Source organism: Manacus vitellinus, unplaced genomic scaffold, assembly GCF_001715985.3.
Source record: "Manacus vitellinus isolate BGI_N305 unplaced genomic scaffold, ASM171598v3 scaffold_14_pilon, whole genome shotgun sequence".
NCBI lineage: Eukaryota > Metazoa > Chordata > Aves > Passeriformes > Pipridae > Manacus > Manacus vitellinus.
Window position 1 is genome coordinate 9371064 of NW_021939063.1, and position 20365 is coordinate 9391428.

At 59.1% G+C, this 20365-nt stretch overlaps 1 protein-coding gene across 5 annotated transcripts; it reads right to left on the reverse strand.

Annotated features, from left to right (window-relative positions):
• Positions 1–1077: 1077 nt before the first annotated feature.
• USP19 (ubiquitin specific peptidase 19) lies at positions 1078–17866 on the reverse strand. 5 transcript variants are annotated; one of them, XM_018068430.2, is made up of 27 exons: positions 17053–17866; positions 16653–16897; positions 14904–14960; positions 13664–13792; positions 12981–13114; positions 12254–12661; positions 11663–11930; positions 11372–11528; positions 11200–11271; positions 10547–10662; positions 10021–10199; positions 9533–9734; positions 9326–9459; positions 8978–9136; positions 8788–8898; positions 8510–8620; positions 8253–8354; positions 7723–7863; positions 7423–7541; positions 7059–7196; positions 6605–6969; positions 5825–5935; positions 5059–5275; positions 4582–4734; positions 4313–4476; positions 4054–4232; positions 1078–2204 (listed from the first exon to the last, which is right to left on the reverse strand). In XM_018068430.2, exons 2-27 carry the CDS (start codon positions 16759–16761, stop codon positions 1971–1973), a joined length of 4269 nt encoding a protein of 1422 aa, XP_017923919.1. In that variant the 5' UTR covers positions 16762–16897; positions 17053–17866; the 3' UTR covers positions 1078–1970. The 5 variants fall into 5 exon arrangements, with proteins under 5 accessions (XP_017923919.1, XP_017923917.1, XP_017923918.1 ...); XM_018068428.2 differs by having other exon boundaries at positions 10021–10229; XM_018068429.2 differs by having other exon boundaries at positions 1078–2186; positions 10021–10235.
• Between the last annotated feature and the right edge of the window lie 2499 nt (positions 17867–20365).

The following is a 20365-nucleotide window of genomic DNA, read 5'->3' on the forward strand; positions in this document are numbered from 1 at the left end:
GAGGAGCATGCCCAGGGCCCCTGGAGGCAACCCCAACCTGCCCGCCCGAGGAGAGCCAGGCCACAGCACACTCCTGCCCCGGGGCTGCTGTAGCCAGTGCCGGTTGGAGGAGAGCCCCACAGCTCAGCACAGGCAGCAGCGAGGGGACACAGGCAGGCTGCCAGCACCTGCTGGGGGCCCGAGGAACAGCACAGGACCAGAAGGGATTTCCAGGGCTGAGAGCACCTTTTCGGGCCTTGCCAGGGGCCACCCACCGCCGGTGAGGGCAGGCAGGTGCAGGCAGCAGCCTGTGGGCCCCAACCCCACGGCGCCAGCGCCAGCTGGAGCAGAGGTCAGCCCACCGGCGCCGGGCACTGACTCAGCCCCACGAGGCCAGCACCGTGGGCGAGCAAGGGAAGCCGCCGAGACCCAGGGCTGCAGACAATGAGGCGACTGTTCCAGGACAGGCACCTCATGACCACGGCACAGCCCTGCCGGGGCTCCCTGGCTGGAACTGGCTTGGGCGGGGAATAAACCACGGCACATGTGGAGGAGGGGTGTGGGACAGAGGTGGGGAGAGTTCGGCTCAAGCCCCAACCTAAAATGCAGGTGAACCCCTTCCCTGCCAAGCATCCTTCCCAAGTCAGCCAAGGGCACTGCCAGCAAGACAGTAGCAAAGACGGAAAAGAAAGTCACAGGGCTCTGAAGTCACCTTGCACACCCAAATATGCCAGAGCTGTCTGAGCCATGCTGAGCCAAGGGCAACACGTCTCAATGTCAGACACCGCTGAAGCTGCAGCCTGTGCTCCAGTCCCAGGGGAGTGCCTGCTGCTGGCTCCACTGGGCACCCCACGCCCTGCACGTGTCCCACAGGGCTACCGCCCCACAGCTGGGACCAGAGCCCAGCTTGTGCCTCATGGCACTGGCAGGCAGAGCTTTCCCTTGAGCCCGCTGCCACACAGGGTGCACCAGGCACCCGGCAGAGCACAAGGAACAGTCCTGGTGCCAGCTGGGCCACAGAGTGGCCTCAGGTGACCCCAGTGCAGGGTCCCTGCCTCTGTGTGAAAGTTCCAACACACAGGACAGGGATGCTGCATCTCTTTGGAAAACCTGGCTTTATTAATGCACTGAGATCCTACCTGTGCTCCCCGACCCCACGCCTCTCCCGTAGCATGGGCAGCCAGTCCCCTCACAAATGAGGGGCTGAACCCACTCCCCTGGCAGAGACCAACGTCCCCAAATGCTGACAGCCCACAGCCCCAAGGACTAGTGGGAGCCAACAGCTCAGAGGCAGGTGCTCACCATGGGCACCCCAGTCCAGATTGCCAGGCTCCCTCCCCAGCAGCCGTCCAGGGCTGAGCAGGGAAGCACACAAGCCCTCAGTGACAAGCCCATTCAGCCCCAGCACAGGAGTGCACACAACTCCTGGTGCACAGGCAGCTGGCATCAGAAGGCTCAGCAGGAGGCTGGCAGGACAGACTGGGCTGGCCAAGGAGCCACGGGTCACGCCAGCCCAGAGGGAACTCTAGACTCCTGCAGCAGCACGGTTGAGAGGGGTGGCCAGCCAGGACCCATGTCAGGGCATCCTGCCCTTGCTGCAGCCTCTCGGCAGGTCTCCAGTTCCTTCTTGGGAGCCAAGCAGAGATAGTCGATGTGCCCATGGGGGTCCCAGGTCCCAGCTGCGCTGCAGCAGCAATGTCCCCTCCTGTGCAGCAGGTAGCCATGAGGTCTGCCCCACTCCCAGTAAGGGAGGGCAGAGGAGCTCCTGGTTCTGGGCTGCACCTTGGCAAGGCAGCGGGCTGGCCACACAGCCCTGCCAGCTGGCACAGGAGATGCCAGAGCAGACAGGCAGGAGCCGACGGCCCCATGCTTCCCTTGGCGAGTCCTTCCCGGAGGTTTCTGTCCTGCTGCCCGATGTCTTGGTCGTGTAGCATCCTAGGACGGCGCGTGCCCTGGCAGCCCTGCTCCTGCAGCTGGCCATGCGCCTGTGCCTATCTCCAGCGGGGCTGGTAAATGAGTGGGTAGAAGACATTCAGGAAGAGAGCCACAATTGCGGCCGTGGTGGCCAGGACAAAGTATCTGATGCAGCCTTCATCAGGGTGCTGGGGGGTGCCCGGACTTCGCTTCTGGCCACGGGGCCTCCAGGAGTTTCTTGAAGGCCTTTGGGGTGCCTCAAGCTGCAGCTCTTGTTCTTCAGCCTCCAGTTCCTGCCAGATCAGAGAAGCCTGCGATGTGGAAACCTGCGTCAGCACTTGGAGAACACAACGGGCAACACCCCTCTCCATCCCCCGGGGCAGGCGGCTGCCTGCAAGCCCAGCCCCGTGCCCAGCCAGCCCGCCTCCCCATGCAGCACCGTCGCGGTCACGCCCGCCCCCGCGGCTCTTCAGGGTCTCCGGTGTGTGGTGCTCTGGTGGGTGGCTCTGCAGGAGGGAGCATGGGCAGCTGCCAGGCAGGGTCTTCATGGGACTGCAGGGAACGAAGCAGGCAGCTGGATCCTGGTGGAGCAGATGCACTGGTATTGGTGGGTCCAGGTGGCAAGGGAGCAGGCAGCAGCCAATCACAGCCCAGCTTCTGTGATCCCAACAGGATCTTTCGGATGACAGCCAATCCAGAGCCAGCTGAGGCAGCAGGAGCAGGAGGTGCAGTCACAGCACAGCCAGTCACAGCTCTGCTTTGGTGGGTGGGAACGACAACCAACTGCAGCCCAGCTTCCAGGAGGATTATCCACAGGCAGCCAGTCACAGCTTGGCCCTTCATGTTGGTGATCATGATCATGCAGAGCAGCCAGTCGGGGTGGAGGTCTTTGGAGGGTACCCCGTGCCTGGGAGGGTCCAGGTGGTCCAAGGTGCTCTGGGACCTGCTGAGCCCCGGTGGGATCCAATGCATCCCATCGCTGCAGGGGATCCAGCGCTGCCAGGGGCCCACTACCATGAGGGGACCCGATGAGCCCCAGTGCCATGGGGCATATGGTGAGCCTCACTGCCAGCTGGGCCCCTGAAGGCTCCCACTGACGGTGTGTGAGGAGCAGCACAGTTCTCCTGTTGCTCAGGCTGCCCCCAGCGAGTGGAGCTGCTCCAGGACACGTGCAGTCCCCCAGGACAAGAACAGCCCAGGCAGGTGAACACCAACATGCCAGACAGCCCCCCTGGCCTCAGGGACGGGCAGCTCCTATCCCCAGATGGCAGAGCCAAGATGCCTAACCATCACCGGGTCAAGGGCTGCACGAGCCAGACAGACAGGGAGGCCAGGCCAGAAGGGCCCCTCAGGGCACACACGTGCAGTCATGCCAGAGATGAGCTGAGCATTGTCCTCAGATCCTGTGGGGCCACAGGAGTGCTGAGCACAGAGGGAAAGTCTGCAGCACAACGATGCAGGGGGACTGCCCAGGTGGGCACTCTACTGTGCCCCAGCCTGGGCCTTTCTTTGACATTCACACAAAGATCAGCCCAACCATTCCCTGCCACTGCACGCTGAGAGCACCCTGCCGTCTGGCCCAGCCCAGCTCCCTTCCTCCTCCCCTCCCTCTCAGGCCACCCAACAACAGTTTCTCCAGCAGGTTTCTCTCCAGCACTGTGTGAAGGCTGCCAGGCCTCTGGCTCAGCACTGGTATTTGCCTTTTTTGCACCTAGCTTGGCCCCAAGCTGGGCCCCAGCAGAAAGTGTCCCCCACTCTGCCTTGAAAGTGGCTGCAGAGGGCAGGTTCTCACTGCTCCCTGACACAGCCAGCACCTACTGCACTGCTCACAACCCTCCTTCAGTGCAGACCCTGGCGAGGCTGGGCCCTTTCTGCCTCTTCCAATGCCCTCCCCGCAGCGCTCCCACTCTGATGATGGGAACCAGCTCTCTTGTGATCTCTCAGGACAGGGACTGTACCAAGCTCACAGTGACAATAAGGCAAGACAGGCTCCAATGCCTGGCTGGTGCAAGCTCTTTGGTACCAAACAGGCACTGCACCGCAGCTGTGCCAAGGTTCCATGGGTGTGGACAGAGACGGGCCACGCCCTGAACATGGGCACCTGGGCACGTTTCAAGGCTCTGTGGCTCAAACAGTGTTGAAAGGGACACGAGTGCTCACCTGGCTGGCAGCAGCTTCGGCAGAGGGGGTGCGCTCAGTGTGATGGTCTGAGGGGTGCCCTGGCAGGGGTCTCTCCACGGGAGAGTTCCTCCGGCGGTAGAAGAGAACATATGCGTATCTGGTCACCACCTGGCTCTCATCCACGGTGGTGACTGTGCTGTCGTCAAAGAGCCGCCAGCCTGAGAGGAGAGAAGGGTTAATCCAACAGACAGGTCACACCTGCAGCAGCAGGGGAGTGGAAAGGGCGGCAGATCCTCACCTACGTCGCTGCGCTGGCTGTTCTTGTCGTTGGGCAGGCGGGCGTACGCCGTGTAGTGCCCCCCAATCATGCCTCCGTAGTGGTTGATCACAGCGTACAGGTCATACATAGGCAGTTGCTGCTCACCCTTCCGGCCGATGCAGAACTTGCTCAGGTCCAGGCTCCTGAGGAGAGACACAGGGACAGTCAGGGGTAATCAGCGTTAGGCAGGGAGAGGCCATGCTGCAGGTCAGCACAGGCAGTGGCCACGTCATCCCCCAGGCCCTCACCGGACAGGGAAGTCCACCATGTCATTGATCTTGTCCCTCCAAATAAAGCTGCGGAAGGAGAAGCGCTTGAGCTGGATGATGAGGACGTTGGGCAGCCGCCACAGCATCAGCTGCTTGGAGGCCTCGCGGTGCTGCTTGCACTTGGGGCAGTACCTGAAGGAAGAGTGTGCTCGTTACCGGCATGGGGAGAGCCTCAGGCCTCGCAGCACAGCCCAGCCCCAGGGTCCCCACATGTGGGGCTGGCAGAGGGGATGCAGGAGGGCTCAGCCTTCTCCATCAAGGGCAGGCCAGCACAGTCCTGCAGAGCACTGGCACTGCTCCCTGCTGGCTTATGGCTGCCCTCCCCAGCGCACAGGGAAGGCCAGCCCAGCGCTCCTGGCTGCCAGAAGAAACAGTATGCAGGCCCGAGCAGCTCCTAGGAAACCCCCATTGCTGCCTGGGCCTGTGGGCTGGAACCCACCCTGCTGCCTTCCTCACCACGCTTCCTCTGGGGCCAGGACTTCGGGCTTGGTGAAGAGATTGAGGCACTGCTCCAGGGTGAAGTGACCAGCCCGGGCTGCTTCACTGGCTGAGCCTGGGTCCTCCACACACTCCAACTCCTTGGATTCCACCAACACAAACTCCTTCAGGCGCTCATTGTTCTTCCACACCAGGGCGAGGGAGCAGTTGTCTGTCAGCTCCAGGGGTGTGTCACCTGTGAAGGGGCACAGACCTCACACACTTGGCCCTACCAGGCTGGACCAGGCACCCTTGCTGGGGCTTGGAGCAGTCTTGTCCATCCCAGCTCAATACAGAGATCACACAGTGATCCCAGAAAGGTAGGTGTCTCCCAGCCAGGTTCACCATGCCAGGGCAGCAGAACCCCTTGGCCAGCAGGGTGCAAAGCTGGCACAGCCCATCTCATCAACAGCACCCAAACAACCAGCACTGGGTGTGGGCATCCCACTCAGACAAGAGGTGACCCAGAGATCACAGACCCCCTGCGGACACAGGTGGTTGGAAGGAATTGACCTATTTGCTGAGGAAAGCAGGAATGTCATGCCCAAGAAGAGATTCCAGGCAGAGGCTGTGTGCAGCAGAGCCCTTCCCTCCCCTGTTTCAGATGCAGTTTTCACTGTCCAATCTGGGCCGCCATCACATCTGGGTTCACTTTGTGCCAGGGAGGCTGTGGCACCCTGGCCAGGCAGATCCACCAGCCTGCCAGAGGCTATAAGGGATGAAGGTGGTGGTTTCCAGGGCTCACCTTTATCTTCAAGCTTGTATTCTCGGTTGGCAGCATCGATCTTATTGATGTAGAACTGTGTGGCGCGGGCACTCAGCGAGTCTGAAGTGTGCTGGTACCCAGGGATGGCAGCTGTGAACAGGCAGGGACAGATCTGTGGTGGCACTGCCTGTCTGCCCTGCGTAGGGGCCAAGAATTTGCAGTGCCCCCACCCCCACCTCACATGCTACGGCCTTGAAGGGACACAACCACGTGCCCCGTGTCCTTGACTATTTTTAGCAGGCGCCTGCCCCTGGCAAGCTGTGCTCCTCTGCCTGCCTTGCCCCTTCACTGCACATTGCTGCCATCCTGAGATGAGTGTCTGGAAACGTGACAGCCAGGCAGCCGAGCGCGAGAGGCTGGTCCCATGCAGCTGAGTCAGAGCGAGGGAAGTGCTTCGCTCACAGCCCCCGGGGGCTCACAGCCCGCACCAGCTCTGCCCTGCTCCCACGGGACTCGAGATTTCTGCCAGCCCCTGCCTTCCCACCCCTCCCACAGCAACACAGTGCTCCAGCCTCTCTCCTCATCAGATCTCTGCTCTACTCCCTGCACCTTGCCAGGGCAAGGCAGAGCGTGGGCAGGAAGGCATTTCAGGTGAGGCAACACCGCCAAAAGACAGCTCCCATGGCCTCATTTGTGTCCCCAGGAGTCTCCAGAGCAAGCTCTCAAGAGGAGAACACATGCTGTGGTGGGAGGTCACCCCAAGGAGGGAGAATTGCCTGGGCTCCTGGCACAGACAGTTAGCACTGCAGCACCTCTTACCTTCTGGCTTGATGGCTCTCTCATAGGATGGCTCCTTCTCACAACAGCTGTCACCCTGTGACTCCATGTGCTCAGAGAAGCCCGAATCCAAGCTCAGCAGGGAACTCCTGGCTGTCAGAACCTTGCTCCGGACAGTGCCAGTGTCCCCCATCTCCGGGTGTAGCTCAGGCACAGCTGGTGAGAGTGGGGGCTCCTGCAGGAGGCTGGAAGCCCTGTCTCCCTCCCCCAGCTCAGAGGCAGAGGTGGCTGCTGCACAGCTGCTCTTGGCTAGGGGCTCCAGCTTGTCCGAGTGCAGAGGCTGCAGCCCCTGCTCTGGTGACATCCGTCCTAGCTGGAATGGAGGCTGGAACACGCTGACTGAGTACCTGGGCAAGGAGGTGGGAGTTAGAGCTGGTCAGGCACAGGGCTGAGCTCAGCTCCAGGGCAGAAGCACCTTCCTACCCTCGACTCTCACCTTGCATAGCCCTCCAGCAGCTGGGCCAGGCGGGCGTAGGTGAGGCGGGACTCCGGCACGCTGATGAGGAAGGGGAAACCGATGTTCTCGGGGCGGCACGAAGCCTTGTGGTCTGGCCAGTGTGTTTTCTGACATGCCCTGTAACACATATGGCCCCTGCTGAACCCAGCAGCCATGACCAACCTGGGTAGGAGCAGCAGAGGGCCAAAAGGGGTGTGCTAGGGATAAGGGGAGCACCGCAAGCCAACCTGGCTCCCTCCCAAAGGCCAGACCCATCCCACCTTCTCCCATTAGGCCACGCTCTCCCATTCAGCCTTTCAGAGCAGGAGACCCTCCCCCCCTGCCAGGCACCAAGCCAACTCACACATTGCAGTAACCGACTCGATAGCACCTCGTGCAGCGCCTGAGTTTCTCATCCTCTGGCAGCTGCTTCTTCTGGCAGGCCGCACACTTGGCGACGGGACCGCTGGGCACCTGTGGACGCTGCAGGAGAAAGAACCCATTGGACAGGGAAGGGCATCAGGGCAAGACAAGGCAGCCTCAGTGGGCATCCATTCTTGCTGCAGCTAGTCACCCTTGTGTGCAGCTCTGCCCTTCTGGCTCAGTACCACTTGCGGCTCAGCCTCCCTGCATGCCTTCCAGAAGTCCCAATATCCCCTCTCACCTGCTGGACCTGAAGCTCCACCACCCGCTCCTTGGCCAGCTCTGGGGACAGCACCTCGAAGCAGAGCAGCAGGTCTGTCGGTAAGACCATGTCTAGGGAGTTGGACGGCAGGAACATGCGGTGGAAGTGATTCTTGATCACCTGCCAGGAAAGCAGTGGAGCATGGCTGTGTGAGGGCTGCCCCACATATCCCCTCCTCAGACAGCCACAGACCTCAGCCCCACAGTGAGCTGCGGGAACAGCAGCAGCTCAGGGATGCTGTCCTCAGCTCACCATCTCACCAGGGAAAGAGGGACATCCCAGGCCCTACTGCAGTTGACCAGGCCTCTGGAGCAGGGATCTGCCTGGCAGCACCCTGCCCATGACACTGCCACCCATGGACAAAATCCATCCCACAGACATGTTGGATATGGGCAAGTGACTGTCAGTGGCCATACTCCCTGCAGGGCTGTGGGAGCCAGGACACCCACAAAAGCAGCCCATGGCTCACTCCTATGTTTAAGCACTCTCCCCAGCTTAAGCACTCTCACCTCTGCCAGGCGCAGGTTCTCTGGTTTCACACGCACACTGTGGGCCACTGACTCGAGCACCTCCATGGCACTGGAGTTCTCCTTGCTGATACTCACGAGGAACTGCCACCGAGAAAGTGCCACATCAGTCACACCACACCAAGGTATGTGGGCCCTTACTTAACACAAGGCTTAGCCTGTTGGCACAAGACCAGCTGGCTGGGGCACCTCCAGGAGCCTTCTCAGGCTCCATCCCCAGGGTAGGTGGTGTCCTTTACCTTGATGGGCTTCTTGTGTGGCTCTTTTGCAAAGTAGTAGACAGTCAGCACCTTTTGCTTCTGTGGGAGAGGCACGGGGAGGTACAGGAAGGGGTCAAAGGTGATAGACACCTGCAGATGCAAAAGCACACTCAGTTGTGGGAAGTCCTCATGGCTGAGATCAGCAGGGCAGCACATCCAGTGGATCTGAGATCTAGCCTTGCCCTGTGTGCTCTGAGGGTCAGGAGCCTGCTGCTGGCACAGCATGGACAGAGACAGAACATCCAAAGCTGCCCTACCTTGGAACATACTGGGCACACCAGCTTGGATTTGTACTGGCCCTGGAAGAGGTCTACTATAAACGAGTCGTTCCTCATCTTGTGTCGCTGCCAAGCCTCCTCAGCTACCACCTGTGGGGAGAAAGGGCTCAGCACCTCGATAAACCACCCAGGCTGCTCTCCCAGTGACTTTGGGGAGGGACAACCTCACCTCATCGGGTCTCCCATCCGAGTCAACAGTCTCTGTGTAGGGCTTGTTCTGGATGCGGTTGAGGTCCTCGTGCAGGCCATCAAGCAGGAAGGCCATGAACTCCTGAGCATCGTGCTGGGCATAGCCAGTGAACTGGCTGGCCTTGCTGGCCACAATTGCCTGCAGGGAGCACAGCAGTCAGGGCTGGCCAGCAGCCCCCCGGCAGCACTGCCTGCCCCATGCACAAACCCTGGTTGCACCCACCCACACCCACCCAACTCTCTGTGGCACTAGCAGGGCAGGCAGGTGCCCACACAGGAGTTCTGGGGACTCACAGCAGCTGCGGAGTGCCAGTGCCAGCAGCCCTACCTTCAGTTTGGAGGGCTGGAAGGCATGGTGTGTGCCCTTCCACAGCGCCCGAAGCAGCATGGCAAAGCCGATGGCCAGGCGTCCCCCCGTCCCCAGAGGGTTGTTGTAGTTGATTTCCGACTCAAAGGACCGATCTGTAAGAGATGCAGGAGTGAGGGCACAGCATTTGAGTGGCCAGGCCCTGCTGGGCTCCCGACGTGGGCTCACCATGGAAGTAGTCACGCAGCTCCCGGGTGTTGGACAGGGACTGGATGACACTGTTCATGAAGCAGGTGTTGCCCAGGTTCACCAGCCCTGTGAAGCCAGGCAGGCAGACCTTCTTCTTCTCATCCTCATCCTCATCATCCTCCACACTCTCGGCACTCACCGGGCTGTGTGTCATCGGTGGCACCATGCACGTTGGTTTAGGCTGCCAAGCAGAGGCAGGTGTCAGGTGATGTGCTCAGCGGGGTCTCTCCGGGAACACCACAGGAACCCAAAAGCCCACGAAACCCCTCAGAGAGGGCTGGAGCCATCACAGTATCTCCCACCAGGACTGGGATAGACAGGCCAACGGCTGCCCCTAATCCTGCCATCTATGACTGAGGAGTGCCACCTCCTCCTCCAGGAATACTTTGCCAGTCTCCAGAGCGACACTGTGGAGGCGGGATCCCTCTTTTCTCCACCCGGGTCAGATCCAGTGTGGTCCCACTCACCGATGGGATGTGTGGCTCTTGCTTCACTGCCACGTGCTCTGAGGCTGTACGGGCTGCCACACCATCCAGACCCCCATCTTCCACACGTGGCTTCTCTTTGTCACTGGTTCGGGCCTCCTCCTTGCTGGACAGGGGGTGTTGGTTACTGCCCGGAGGGTTCTTATCCAGAGGGGTAGGGCCTGTAGGCATGGCAACCTTTGCACCACCCACTGCACCTTAAAAAGGGGGAAGGGTGGGCCTGTGGTTAGCAGCACCGCGCACTGCCCACGGCGGAGCTGAGCTGCTCAGTCCATGCTCACACACAGGCTCTCTCCTACCACTCTACCCCATGAGCAAGGAGAACAGCAGTGCCCTTCCCCTATCACTGGGCTTGCCCTGCCCCACACCCCTCCTACCTGCACCCGCTCAGCCCCTCTCCTTCCCCACAGCCCCATGCTAGAGGATCCAGCACCAACCGGCAGCTGCCAGTGGTGAGGAGAGCCTGCGCCCCACTGGGGTGGCAGGCAGGACAAGGCAGGGTGCAGACCTCGTGTGGCTGGAGCCTCCAGCCCCCCCCAGCGCTGGCTCTGGCGTTTCTTCAGGCAGACATCGATGCGAGACACTGTGAAGTTGTATGTGCACTGATCCGGCTCAATAAGATTCCTGCAAGACACGCAGCAAGTCAGGGATGCCCCAGATCCCACAGCAGCCTCAGACATGCCAAAGCCTTTGCAAGGCAAAACCATGGCCTCCAAGCAGTAGGGACACTGCTAGCACTGATCCCGAGGCAGCCATGGCAAAGCAGGGTGGAAACCCTTGAGCCTGGCCTCACTGAGCACACAGAGGGCCCCTTTCCTGACAGACCCATTCTGCTTGGCTCCACATGCCCCCTCCTGCTGCACACACAGCCCAGAGCACACACTGGCTAGTATGGCTCTGTCCCCAAGAGCTCTAGAACATGTTGGGAGGGAACTGCAGGCAAGGAGACACTAGGATTTCCTTCCCCTCCTTGCCTTTGAGCCAGCACACAGCCAAGGCAATCCAGACTTGGGGCACTAGTGCAACACGGTGTAAGGGAAACGCCCAGGTGCAGAAACGAGCATTCCCTGCACAGAGCCACCATCTGGGACTGGCTCCTGTTCCAGCTCTGCACTCTCAGCTCCCTTGCCCTGGTGTGGATTAGAAGGACAGGAACCATACCTGAGCTTCACCTGCCACCGGAACACTGTATGGGGCCCACAGCCAGGATGGAGACGAAGGAAGTTTGTGTCACTGCAGAGAAAATGGAAGTGAGCAGAGGTGAACAAATAAGTAGCCAGCTGCAACCAGGAGATCTGCAGCAGCCTGGCATTATCCCGAGGCAAACTTGTACCTTGTCTGGAACACCAGTGTGAAGTCTTGTTCCCGGAAAAACACTTTGGATGTCTCCTTGTGGATTTCCTTCACATAGACGTGCACCACCACCAGATCATTGCCCTTCTCATATGAGTCATTCTTGACAAAGGACAGGCTCACAAAAGGCTCTGGCTCTAATCAAGGAAAGTCAGGGAGAGAGATGTTACCTTCCTTGCATGCTGAGACAGTGCTGCAAGCTGACCCAGGAGAGGTCCTGAGCAGATGTACCTTCCTGACCAGGCTCATCCCATGGGCTCTGGCCACTCACCATCAGCTGCTGCTTCCAGAGCCACATCATCCTTGGACCAATCCCTCTTCTCACCATCTCTGCCCAGGGGAGGGGAGGCCACTGGGACAGCCTTAGAGCTCTCTCCCAGCACAGGCGTGCAGTCCCGGCCCCGCAAGGCCTCAGCAGGGCTGCCTGGCTGCAGGACTCTCTTCTCCACACAGGTAGCAACATGGTGGGGGAACACCTCTGTGGTAGCCGCAAGAGGTGGCATCTCCACTGGAACAGTCTCCTTGGCCAAAACCACAGCCTTTCAATACAGAAGGACACAGTGAAACACGACACCATCACCCCTGAGCTGCCCTGGCCCACTCACCTTGGCTCCTGCTAGCCAGGCAGGCACAGCTCCACACTGCCCACTCGCCCCCCACATCCCACACCCAGCTCAGTCCCATTAGCACCAGAGCTCAGTGACTGCAGGGCCCTCACTTTGCCCTCTCCTCCACCACAGCCAGTTCCTCACATCAGCCCTCAGAACCCCGGAACCCATCTCAATGGCAGGGACAGGTCCTGCATCCCCTGCACAGGGGCAGAGGCAGCAGGGGTGCCCCATTCTGTTAGGTCCTCAGGTACCTTTTCCAGTGGCAGTGCAATGTCTGCCAGGGCCGTGGGCGCATCGACCTGGCTGGCTCTGCCGTTGCGGCGGCTCCCGGCCCTCCCGCTGTGCCCTTTGCTGGGCTCTGTGCTCCCGGTGACTCTGGCATTCGGCTCCTCCTCCGTTGGAGCTACTTTGAGGTATACTGCCCGCTTGGCGCTGGGGCCACTCTGTGTCCCTGGGCTGGCTGGGCTTTTTCCTCCCAGGGCCTCGCTTCTTCCCGGAGCACGCTTGGGGTTGGAGGGCTCCCGCCGGGATCTTGGTGGCTCTGTGCTTTCAGCTCTCGGCTCTTCAGAGATCAGCTCTGCAGAAGCAGCCTTCTCTTTCCCATTCTCCCAGCACGTGGCCCCTTTGGCCAGCTCTTTGGATCCATCTTTCCTTCTTTTCTGTAAAAAGCCGTGCAGCACAGTGGGAAGGTATTTAAGTAGCAGCACCTTTCAGGCTCTCTGCCAGCCCCTCACCCTCACTCTCCCTTCCCAGAGTGCACCAGGACTGTTCCAAAACCTGGACACTATGTGGCAAGCAGAAACAGAAGCACAAAGACACAGTCCTCCCTGGGACAAAGGAAGCTGGCTCATGCAATCTGTGGATGCAAGATGTGCCCCACATTCCCCCTGGGTGGCTCAAGAGCAGGGAGCTCAGCGCTCACCCGAGCTCCCCAGCGCTCCATAAGCTCCCTGAAAAGGCACATCCTCCCCTCCTCACCAGAAGCGAAGACCAGGTATGGAGTGGGATCTTCTTCTGAAGCACAAGCTGCAGAAAATTGCCCTTCTTGCACTGGAGCTTGCTGCAGGAGCCCTCGATCTCCTCGTAGAACTGACAGCTCCACTGGCGCCCGTCTGTAAACAGAGGGGAATGGGTACCTCAGGCAGTGCTCCAGGCAGCTGTCACCTAACCCACAGCCCCCTTTCACCTGCCCCCAGGAAGAAGGAAGCACTCATTCAGAGCCAAGAAGGCTGCAGGCAAGCTGCCACCATACCCCAGGAGCCTTCTAGGGCTCCAGCCAGCTTCCCTGAATTTGCTTTGTACATCTGGCTGGCCTCCTTCCCAGAGGGAAGGCCCTGAGCCTCGTTGTCCTCAGGGGCACAGTCACTTTTCCAAAGGATACCTCGGGGATGACTCATTCATCCCAGCAAGCAAGGGACAAAGACACACCGGCGCAGCAGTGGGCACTTGTTCCCTTGGCACCGAGGGCAGCTCCTGCCCTCCTCAGCTCTAGAATGCTCTCCTATGGGCCCTGTCTGCTGGCTGAGGCTGTGCCAGCTGACAGCAGGGCATTGCCTCTGGTGGAAAGGTTTGATGCCTGCCTGGATCAACCCCGTGCTTGGCCCAGAGCTGTGCCAAGTCCCAATGGAGAAATGCCTGCAGCAGTCGCTCCATTCCCATACCTGGTAGTTTGAGCACACAGCCTGTGTCGGAGAAATCAGCATCTACATCCTCCACCTTCAGAGCTCCACTGCCCAAGTTCAGCTTGACAATGATCTCATCGGCATTCTGTTTCCAGTCCAGTAGCAGCTCTAGGAAGAGGGAGGGAAGTGTCACCCACTTGCTGGGGCATGAGCCTGAAGTGCCCACTCCTTGGCTGGGGAATGTGGGCCTGAACACATGCTCGGTTAAGGAGGTCAGCACAGGGAACACAGATCATGCCGATTAAATGGGACCTGCCCTCGTCAGACAGGCCACAAACAAGAGCACGTGTTGCGGCAGGGCAGGTGAATCCCAGTGGGAACTGGAGAGATCAAAAAGGCAGCCCTGCTCCCGGTATTGCCACATGCAGCAGTGGCAGCTGGGAAGAAGGGGTGGCTCCTGCCAAGGACAAAGCAATTACTGCTTTCTCAAGGAACGAGGAAGCCACAGAATTACTCTGGGGGATTCAAAGTGGACTCTGACCACAATCAGAAATTGCCACTTCCCCTTTGCATATGCAAACCAAGCAGCCCAGCTGCAACCATCAAAGCACTGTACTCCTGCCAGGTGAGCATGGCTAACACAACTGAAACACGGGCAGGCCGGCCAGCCGGGCAAGCACACTGCACCTGGGGAGACAACAGTGCAGCAGTGACACCCTGCTGCAGGCAGAACTTCCACTGTGTGCCTGTCAGGCTCCTGGTCTGGCCTTGTGATGCCCTGAAGTCATCAAGACAAAAAGGTGATTTCAATCACCTTGATTTCATGGAGTTTTGTTCTACCCTCTGTGGCACGAGAATGGTCTACTCTGGCTTCAAAGCAGGAGGGACTGAGACAGAAACCAGCTAACCCTGCCCACAGGGTGACATGGCTTGGGATCTTCCTGGCCCAGCACAATGTCCTGCTCAGAAACAAGCAGGACAGGTGTCGGTAGCAAGGTGTCCCAGGGCTGTGCTCAGTGGCACCATGACACCTGAGTTGGAAGCAGCCTGCCTCATGCCTAGGGCCTCTTTCTTGCAGGCAGCCCTTCCCAACCACGTGCACCTTTCTCCACCCCTGGGAAGGCCATACCCTGTTAAGATAAACGCTGAGGCAAAGGAGTGCTCAGGTTAGCTCTGCTCAATGCTGGAGCATTGGACCAGGACAAGGTGAGCGCTTCAGATCCCTTGGCAAGGGCACTCCATGGCCATGCACTGACAGCTGGAGCACACCTCGACTTACCCTCCTCTGAGTCCTTCTCCTGGGCAGTCTCAGCCTGCTCGAGCTCAGGGCGAGACACTGGTGGGCGAGAAGCAGAGCGCAGGCAGGTCTGTCATTCTGTCACCTCAGAGCATGAGCCAGCATGCTGGCACCCAAAATTGTACACATCACCTTCTTCTCCCTTGAATCTGTGTGTAGGCCTTTTGTTCTGCATGTGCTGCTCATTTCCCTCCACTGCCTCCGCACACTTCTCCTTCCCCAGAAGCCTGCCTGCAGCCCCAGGACAGCTGCTCTGGGCCACATCACCAGTTTAAGCAGCATCACAGTGAGAACAACACAATACTGCATCACACAGTTAGTGCTGTTTTGAGGTACATCTCAATGCGGAGCCCAGCTCAGTGCGCCAGGCCCCAGCCTCCAGCTGTACAGACGGGTCCTGTCTTGATCTGACAGAAAGAACCTGGTGTTTGGTTGTGCTCAAACCAACTCTGCTGTAACCAGAGAACCACGTGGCCCAGCTGCACTTTAACATTTCCATTCCTGCACAAGCTGCCAACATCCACAGCCAAAACCTTCTTCCAGATCAGACTGGGGAACCAAAACAACCTGACATCTAATCCCTGCTCCCCACAGGATAACCTCTGATACCTAGAAGTGTCTCAGGGCCTGCTCTACCCCCACAGGATAGTGAGCTCTGCCAGGCAAGAGACTCAAAGTGATAGCACCTTGTCCCGGAGCAGAGAAACAGCGGCAACAGGAGCTGTGGTCTCCACCCCAGAGTGCTCAGAGAGCTGTCACTGCCTCCCATGACTGGTTACAAACCAGTAGGAAACCTCTGCTGACCACCACAGCCACTGGTGCAAAGGTGCCAGTGGGGCTGGCAGTGTGAGAAGCAGAGTGGCAGCAGTGCCTGTGAGATCTACAGCTTGCCCCAGCTCCTCACCACCCCCGCACAGAGGGGAGAGAGGCAGTAAGGCCGCCCCTAAGGAACCCTGCCATGTTCCAGGTACAGCACACCTCCCACGTCAGAGACGGCGCTGTGCTGCGCTCTGCACCATGGGATTTCCATCAGGGACTGCACCTGGCTGCTCCAGCACAGACCTCAGCAGGCGCTCATTTACCTTGGCCTACAAAACACCCTGTGATTTTGAGGTTACAACAGTCATAACGGAGCAGGCACAGAAATAAGGCAGCTTTCCAGGGCCACAGGCACACAGCCACTCCCTGCACCTGAAGCATCATTTTTTTCATTGGCTACATGGCAGTTACAGAAGGAATTACTCTACAGCAACTATTTCACCTGAGCCGCACCCTGCCCTGACTCAGAAGCTAAAGCACTAGCCCCACCCGCAGGCCCCGCACACTCAGTCCCCGCCTCACAACATCTGGCCTCGGCAAACCTATGGGAAAGAAGCAGCACTGCCTCCAGCTGCAAGAGCACCCATAGGCTTCAGTCCCATTCCCTCTGGATCAAGGCAGGTCACACCCAATCAAAAGCAGAGCCTAGAAACAAGGCCAACTCCAGACTTTAGCTAACAAGGCCCAACCTTCCTCACATTACTGAGGCTAAGTAGTGCCCAAAGGAAGGAGGCTACAGGTCCAGGGAGGACACTCTGTTGAAGAGGATCTCACATCACACGGGTTGCCATAAGCTGCAGGAAGTGATTAGTCAAATCTGCTTATCCTGCAGCAGATGGCTGCGAGGCTCCCAGGCTGCAGGACCGAGACACCACGGGCCTGCTCACCACAGTGCTGCTGAGGGGCTCTCACCTTCCTTGCTTTCCTGGTTGGCTCGATCCTTCTGCTTCTTCTTGTTGGTGGCATCATCCAAGCCCCGAGACACTCTCCTCTGGCCAGGGGCATTGGTGCTGCTGGACATTTTCAGCCGTTTGGAGGACACAAACGGCCCGCCGGGGTCGGTAATGGAGTCTGGGTCAGGGGTGCGACGTTTTCTTCCTGGCCCAGCTATCTTGGCGACTCTCTGTGGTCAAACTCTCCGGCAAGGAAGTAGTGGCCTAAAGAGAGGAGAGAGCAAGCGTGGCAGCAGGAGCAGGTGGAGAAGGCCCAACAGCATCAGGATCTGCTCTTTGCCCCAGGGCCAGTGCCCTCACATGACTTTCACTGCAGTGTTTATGGGAAGCCCCACGCAGGGCTCAGTGAGGAAACCTACCTCATCACAGCTGCTACAATGCTTACAGCCAAAAGCATGGGCCTGTCAGAGCTCCCAACACACAACCAGGGGTCTTCTGTATGTGGCACGCATTAAAAACCTGGAAAGCAATTGTCATGCTCATGGCCCCCACTATAGCAACTCTGGCCCAGAGGAGCTGCTGGTGCTAACAACACCCGGTGGCACAGTTGAGGGCAAGGACACAAGGAGGCCTGGATTTGCAAAATTGAGCCTCTGGGGTTAACTAGGGCAGCCTGCAACACAGCTTGGAGCGACAGCTATTTCAGTCAAACAGTGCCCCCGTGTAACAGGGCCAGAACAGGAGCCAGTAACGCCCTAAGAAGGAAGAAAGGGGAGCAGCAGGAGCAGGCCCTGGGACAGTCTCCCATGACAGATGACAGTGAAGCTCCCTGGCAAAAGCAGGGCTCCTCCCCCCTTCGCCCACCAGCTGGGAGCTTAACCAGCATGACTGCACCTTGCATATTTATCTCCCAGTCAGTTTACAGACAGCGTCAGCGGGGCCTGGCCTGGAAACAGGACACCTCTACTCCTCGTGCCCCAGGGATAGGTCAGGCTGGGCAGGGCACGCAGGGCACTCACCCCTACCCCGTCAGACATGCCCTCCCTGCAAAGCCAGCTCCTCTGAGGTGTTTGGGAGCTGCTGGCTCAAGGGCTGGTCTGTTTGGCTCAGCAGTTTCACCCTCAGGTGTTCACAGCTTGGACACAGGAAAGCTGGAACAACCCACCAAAAACAGTCCCACTCGAAGTTCCTCCGTGGAGGCGGTGAAAGCAGAGAGCTGGGAAGGTTTCCTCCCTCTCTGCCCCGGCTGCACGCCCTGCCAGCGCTCATCAGCCTGAGGTGGTTTGCTGTGGGGAGACAGACCCAGTGGTGCGGATCGTGCCCACCCCCGGGTGCCGGCAGCCTGCCGCAGCCCCCGGTGCGCTGATTCACACACCTCCCACAGCCCGGCTCCCGTCTGAGGACATGGAGCTGAGCCTCATGGCATCTCGGTCTAGCGCAGCTCCACTGAGCCTGCCTCCTTCAGTGGAAGGCAAGCCGTGCCCTCGGGAACACCCTGTTCTCCCTTTACCCGTGTACCCAGCACAGACCCCACACTCCACACGGGCACAGGCGGAGGCAGGAGGCACATCCGAGGGAGGTGCTCGGTCAGAGGGAGGAAACTGCCAGCTCTGTGCTGCGGCCCCATGTTGCCAGGGCATTTCTGTTCTAGAAATGTTTGAGGCAACAAGTAGCCACAAATGTGGAGTTGTAGCCACAAGCTATGAGGGATCCCAGAGAGAAAAGCAGTCTTGTCCTGCCCTCAGTCCCACAACAGGCACTGCACCCAAACTGCTTCACTTTGGGCCAACCTGTCCCCACAACCACAAGTGAAAAGCTGAGTGCAGCCCAAGCACCAGGCACAAACTTCTGCCACCCAAAATCACCTGGAGACTGGAATGCTGAGAAGGGCCCAGCATCGGTCCCAAAGAGCCTGAAAGAGTGGGGGGGCAGCAGCATCACCCTCAAGCTGCTATACACATGCTGCGTCTCCCCGGGATGCAGAAGCACTTATGACTGCAGAAGGAATGGGAAAGGGCCCCCATAGCAGGAAATGTGGCTGTGATTCGCCAGCCTGGGCCTCTGATGGCAGCTGCATGCTGCCACTCAGCTCCAGTCCCCAGCAACACCCAAACAGGTTGGCTACAGATGCTTCCTGGTGCTAAAGAAGGTAACCCGGGCTTGGCAAACATGTGAAAGCATTTTTTGCTGTATTTCTTTTGCATCTCAGGTGAAAACCCCAGGAGGAGTGGGAGACAAGCAGCACTGGCTGCTCTGTGCAGGGCCAAGCGAGGCTCCATTGCCTCCTTCGTGCACACCCAAAAGGGTGGCACAGGGTAACTGCAGGGCAGGGTGACCCCTGAGGAGGGTCCTGGACACTGAGAAAGGACAGGCCTCTACCCAGGAAGGGGTGAGCAGGAGAGACAGGGTTGCGTGCCTGCTTGTCACTCCCCCAGGAGAAGCCTGCTGCTCTCATGCCTCACTGAGTGCTCTGCTCCCTCGGGTCCTTTGCCGACAGTTATTCCTCATGGCAGGCGGGAACCAAGGGGGCTGGAGCTCTGCCCAATTCCAGCTGCCAGACTGATGGCAGCCTGGGGCCACTGCAGGCACCTTGGGGTTTTGGCAAAGGTTATTCAGGGATTAGAACAGGTGAATGGGAGACTTTCTGCCTCTCTGCCACCAGGAAACACATATTCAGGAAGGATGTTCGGCCCTTGGTGCGCAGGGGCACGGAGGTTTTGGCACCACTCCTGTTGGCACACCAGGAGTCACTGCAGGGGAGGGATGGCAGAAGGCCGCCCTGGCCGGATGCCAAGTGAACCTCTGGGAAGTACCTGATGAGCTGGGCACTCCTACAAACCCTTACTCAACCCTCTGGGCCAGAGGAGCCCGGCCATGCTGCTGCTGGAGAAGGAGGTGCCTCCCTGTCCTCTGCTCTCCCTGCCTTTGCACCAGGGTGAGCACCGATGTGACTGCAGGATCCAGAGACCAGCCAGAGCAAAACTGCTCTCTCCCAAGTCTTGTCCCAGATCAGCTTCCCAACCCAGCTTGTGCTGGGACTGCACAAACATTTTCACTGGCCAGAGGAGAGGGAGCAAGAGGCCAGGGAGAAGGGCCACCCCTCCTCACGGCAGCACCAGACTGCGTTGGTGTAAACACTTGGGGCAGGACAGCAGAAGGTGTACGATGAGATGCAATTTGCACCTCATGTCTGGGGCACACTTAGCACCTGGCAGGAAGAGGCTCCCTGATTCTTGCTTGCAGCACTCCCCCTGAGTGCCCAAAGGCCTTTACAGGGCTAGCTGCACAGGTTGGCTATCCACCCAGCCTCATCCTTCCATTTACTTTTGGCTCCTCTGCGTTCTAAAACAGAAATACATCCCTCGTGCATTTTTGCCACCTTCTGTTCCTTGTTCCCGAGGGATAGAAATCCCAAGGCTCAAACTCATCTTTTACTTCAGTTCCTTGGCATGCCTGACACACGGGTGGAGCCAGAACGAGCACAGAGCCCCTTGGGGCAGCTCCTCCATCCAGCACTGCCACACAAAATGTTTCCAACCCGTGTGGAAATCACCATGTCCCCAACACACCGTGACAGCAGCAAGTTCCGTGCTGCGTGGGGAGCCCGGTAGGCCCAGCTCCCCCAGTCTGGGGGATACAGAATACAAATACAGAACCACAGAATGGTTTGGGTTGGAAGAGGACCTTGAAGATCATCCGGTTCCAACCCCCGCCGTGGGCACGGGCAGTGAT

Bases quoted from the DNA above. Each gene is read 5' to 3' on its own strand.
- USP19 (XM_018068427.2), bottom strand. From the start codon at position 16,761: ATGTCCAGCAGCACCAATGCCCCTGGCCAGAGGAGAGTGTCTCGGGGC. The intron at 14,961-16,652 runs GTGAGAGCCCCT...CTCGCCCACCAG, and splicing joins CAACCAGGAAAGCAAGGAAG to TGTCTCGCCCTGAGCTCGAG. The intron at 9,735-10,020 runs GTGAGTGGGACC...TCTGCTTGGCAG, and splicing joins AAGAGCCACACATCCCATCG to CCTAAACCAACGTGCATGGT.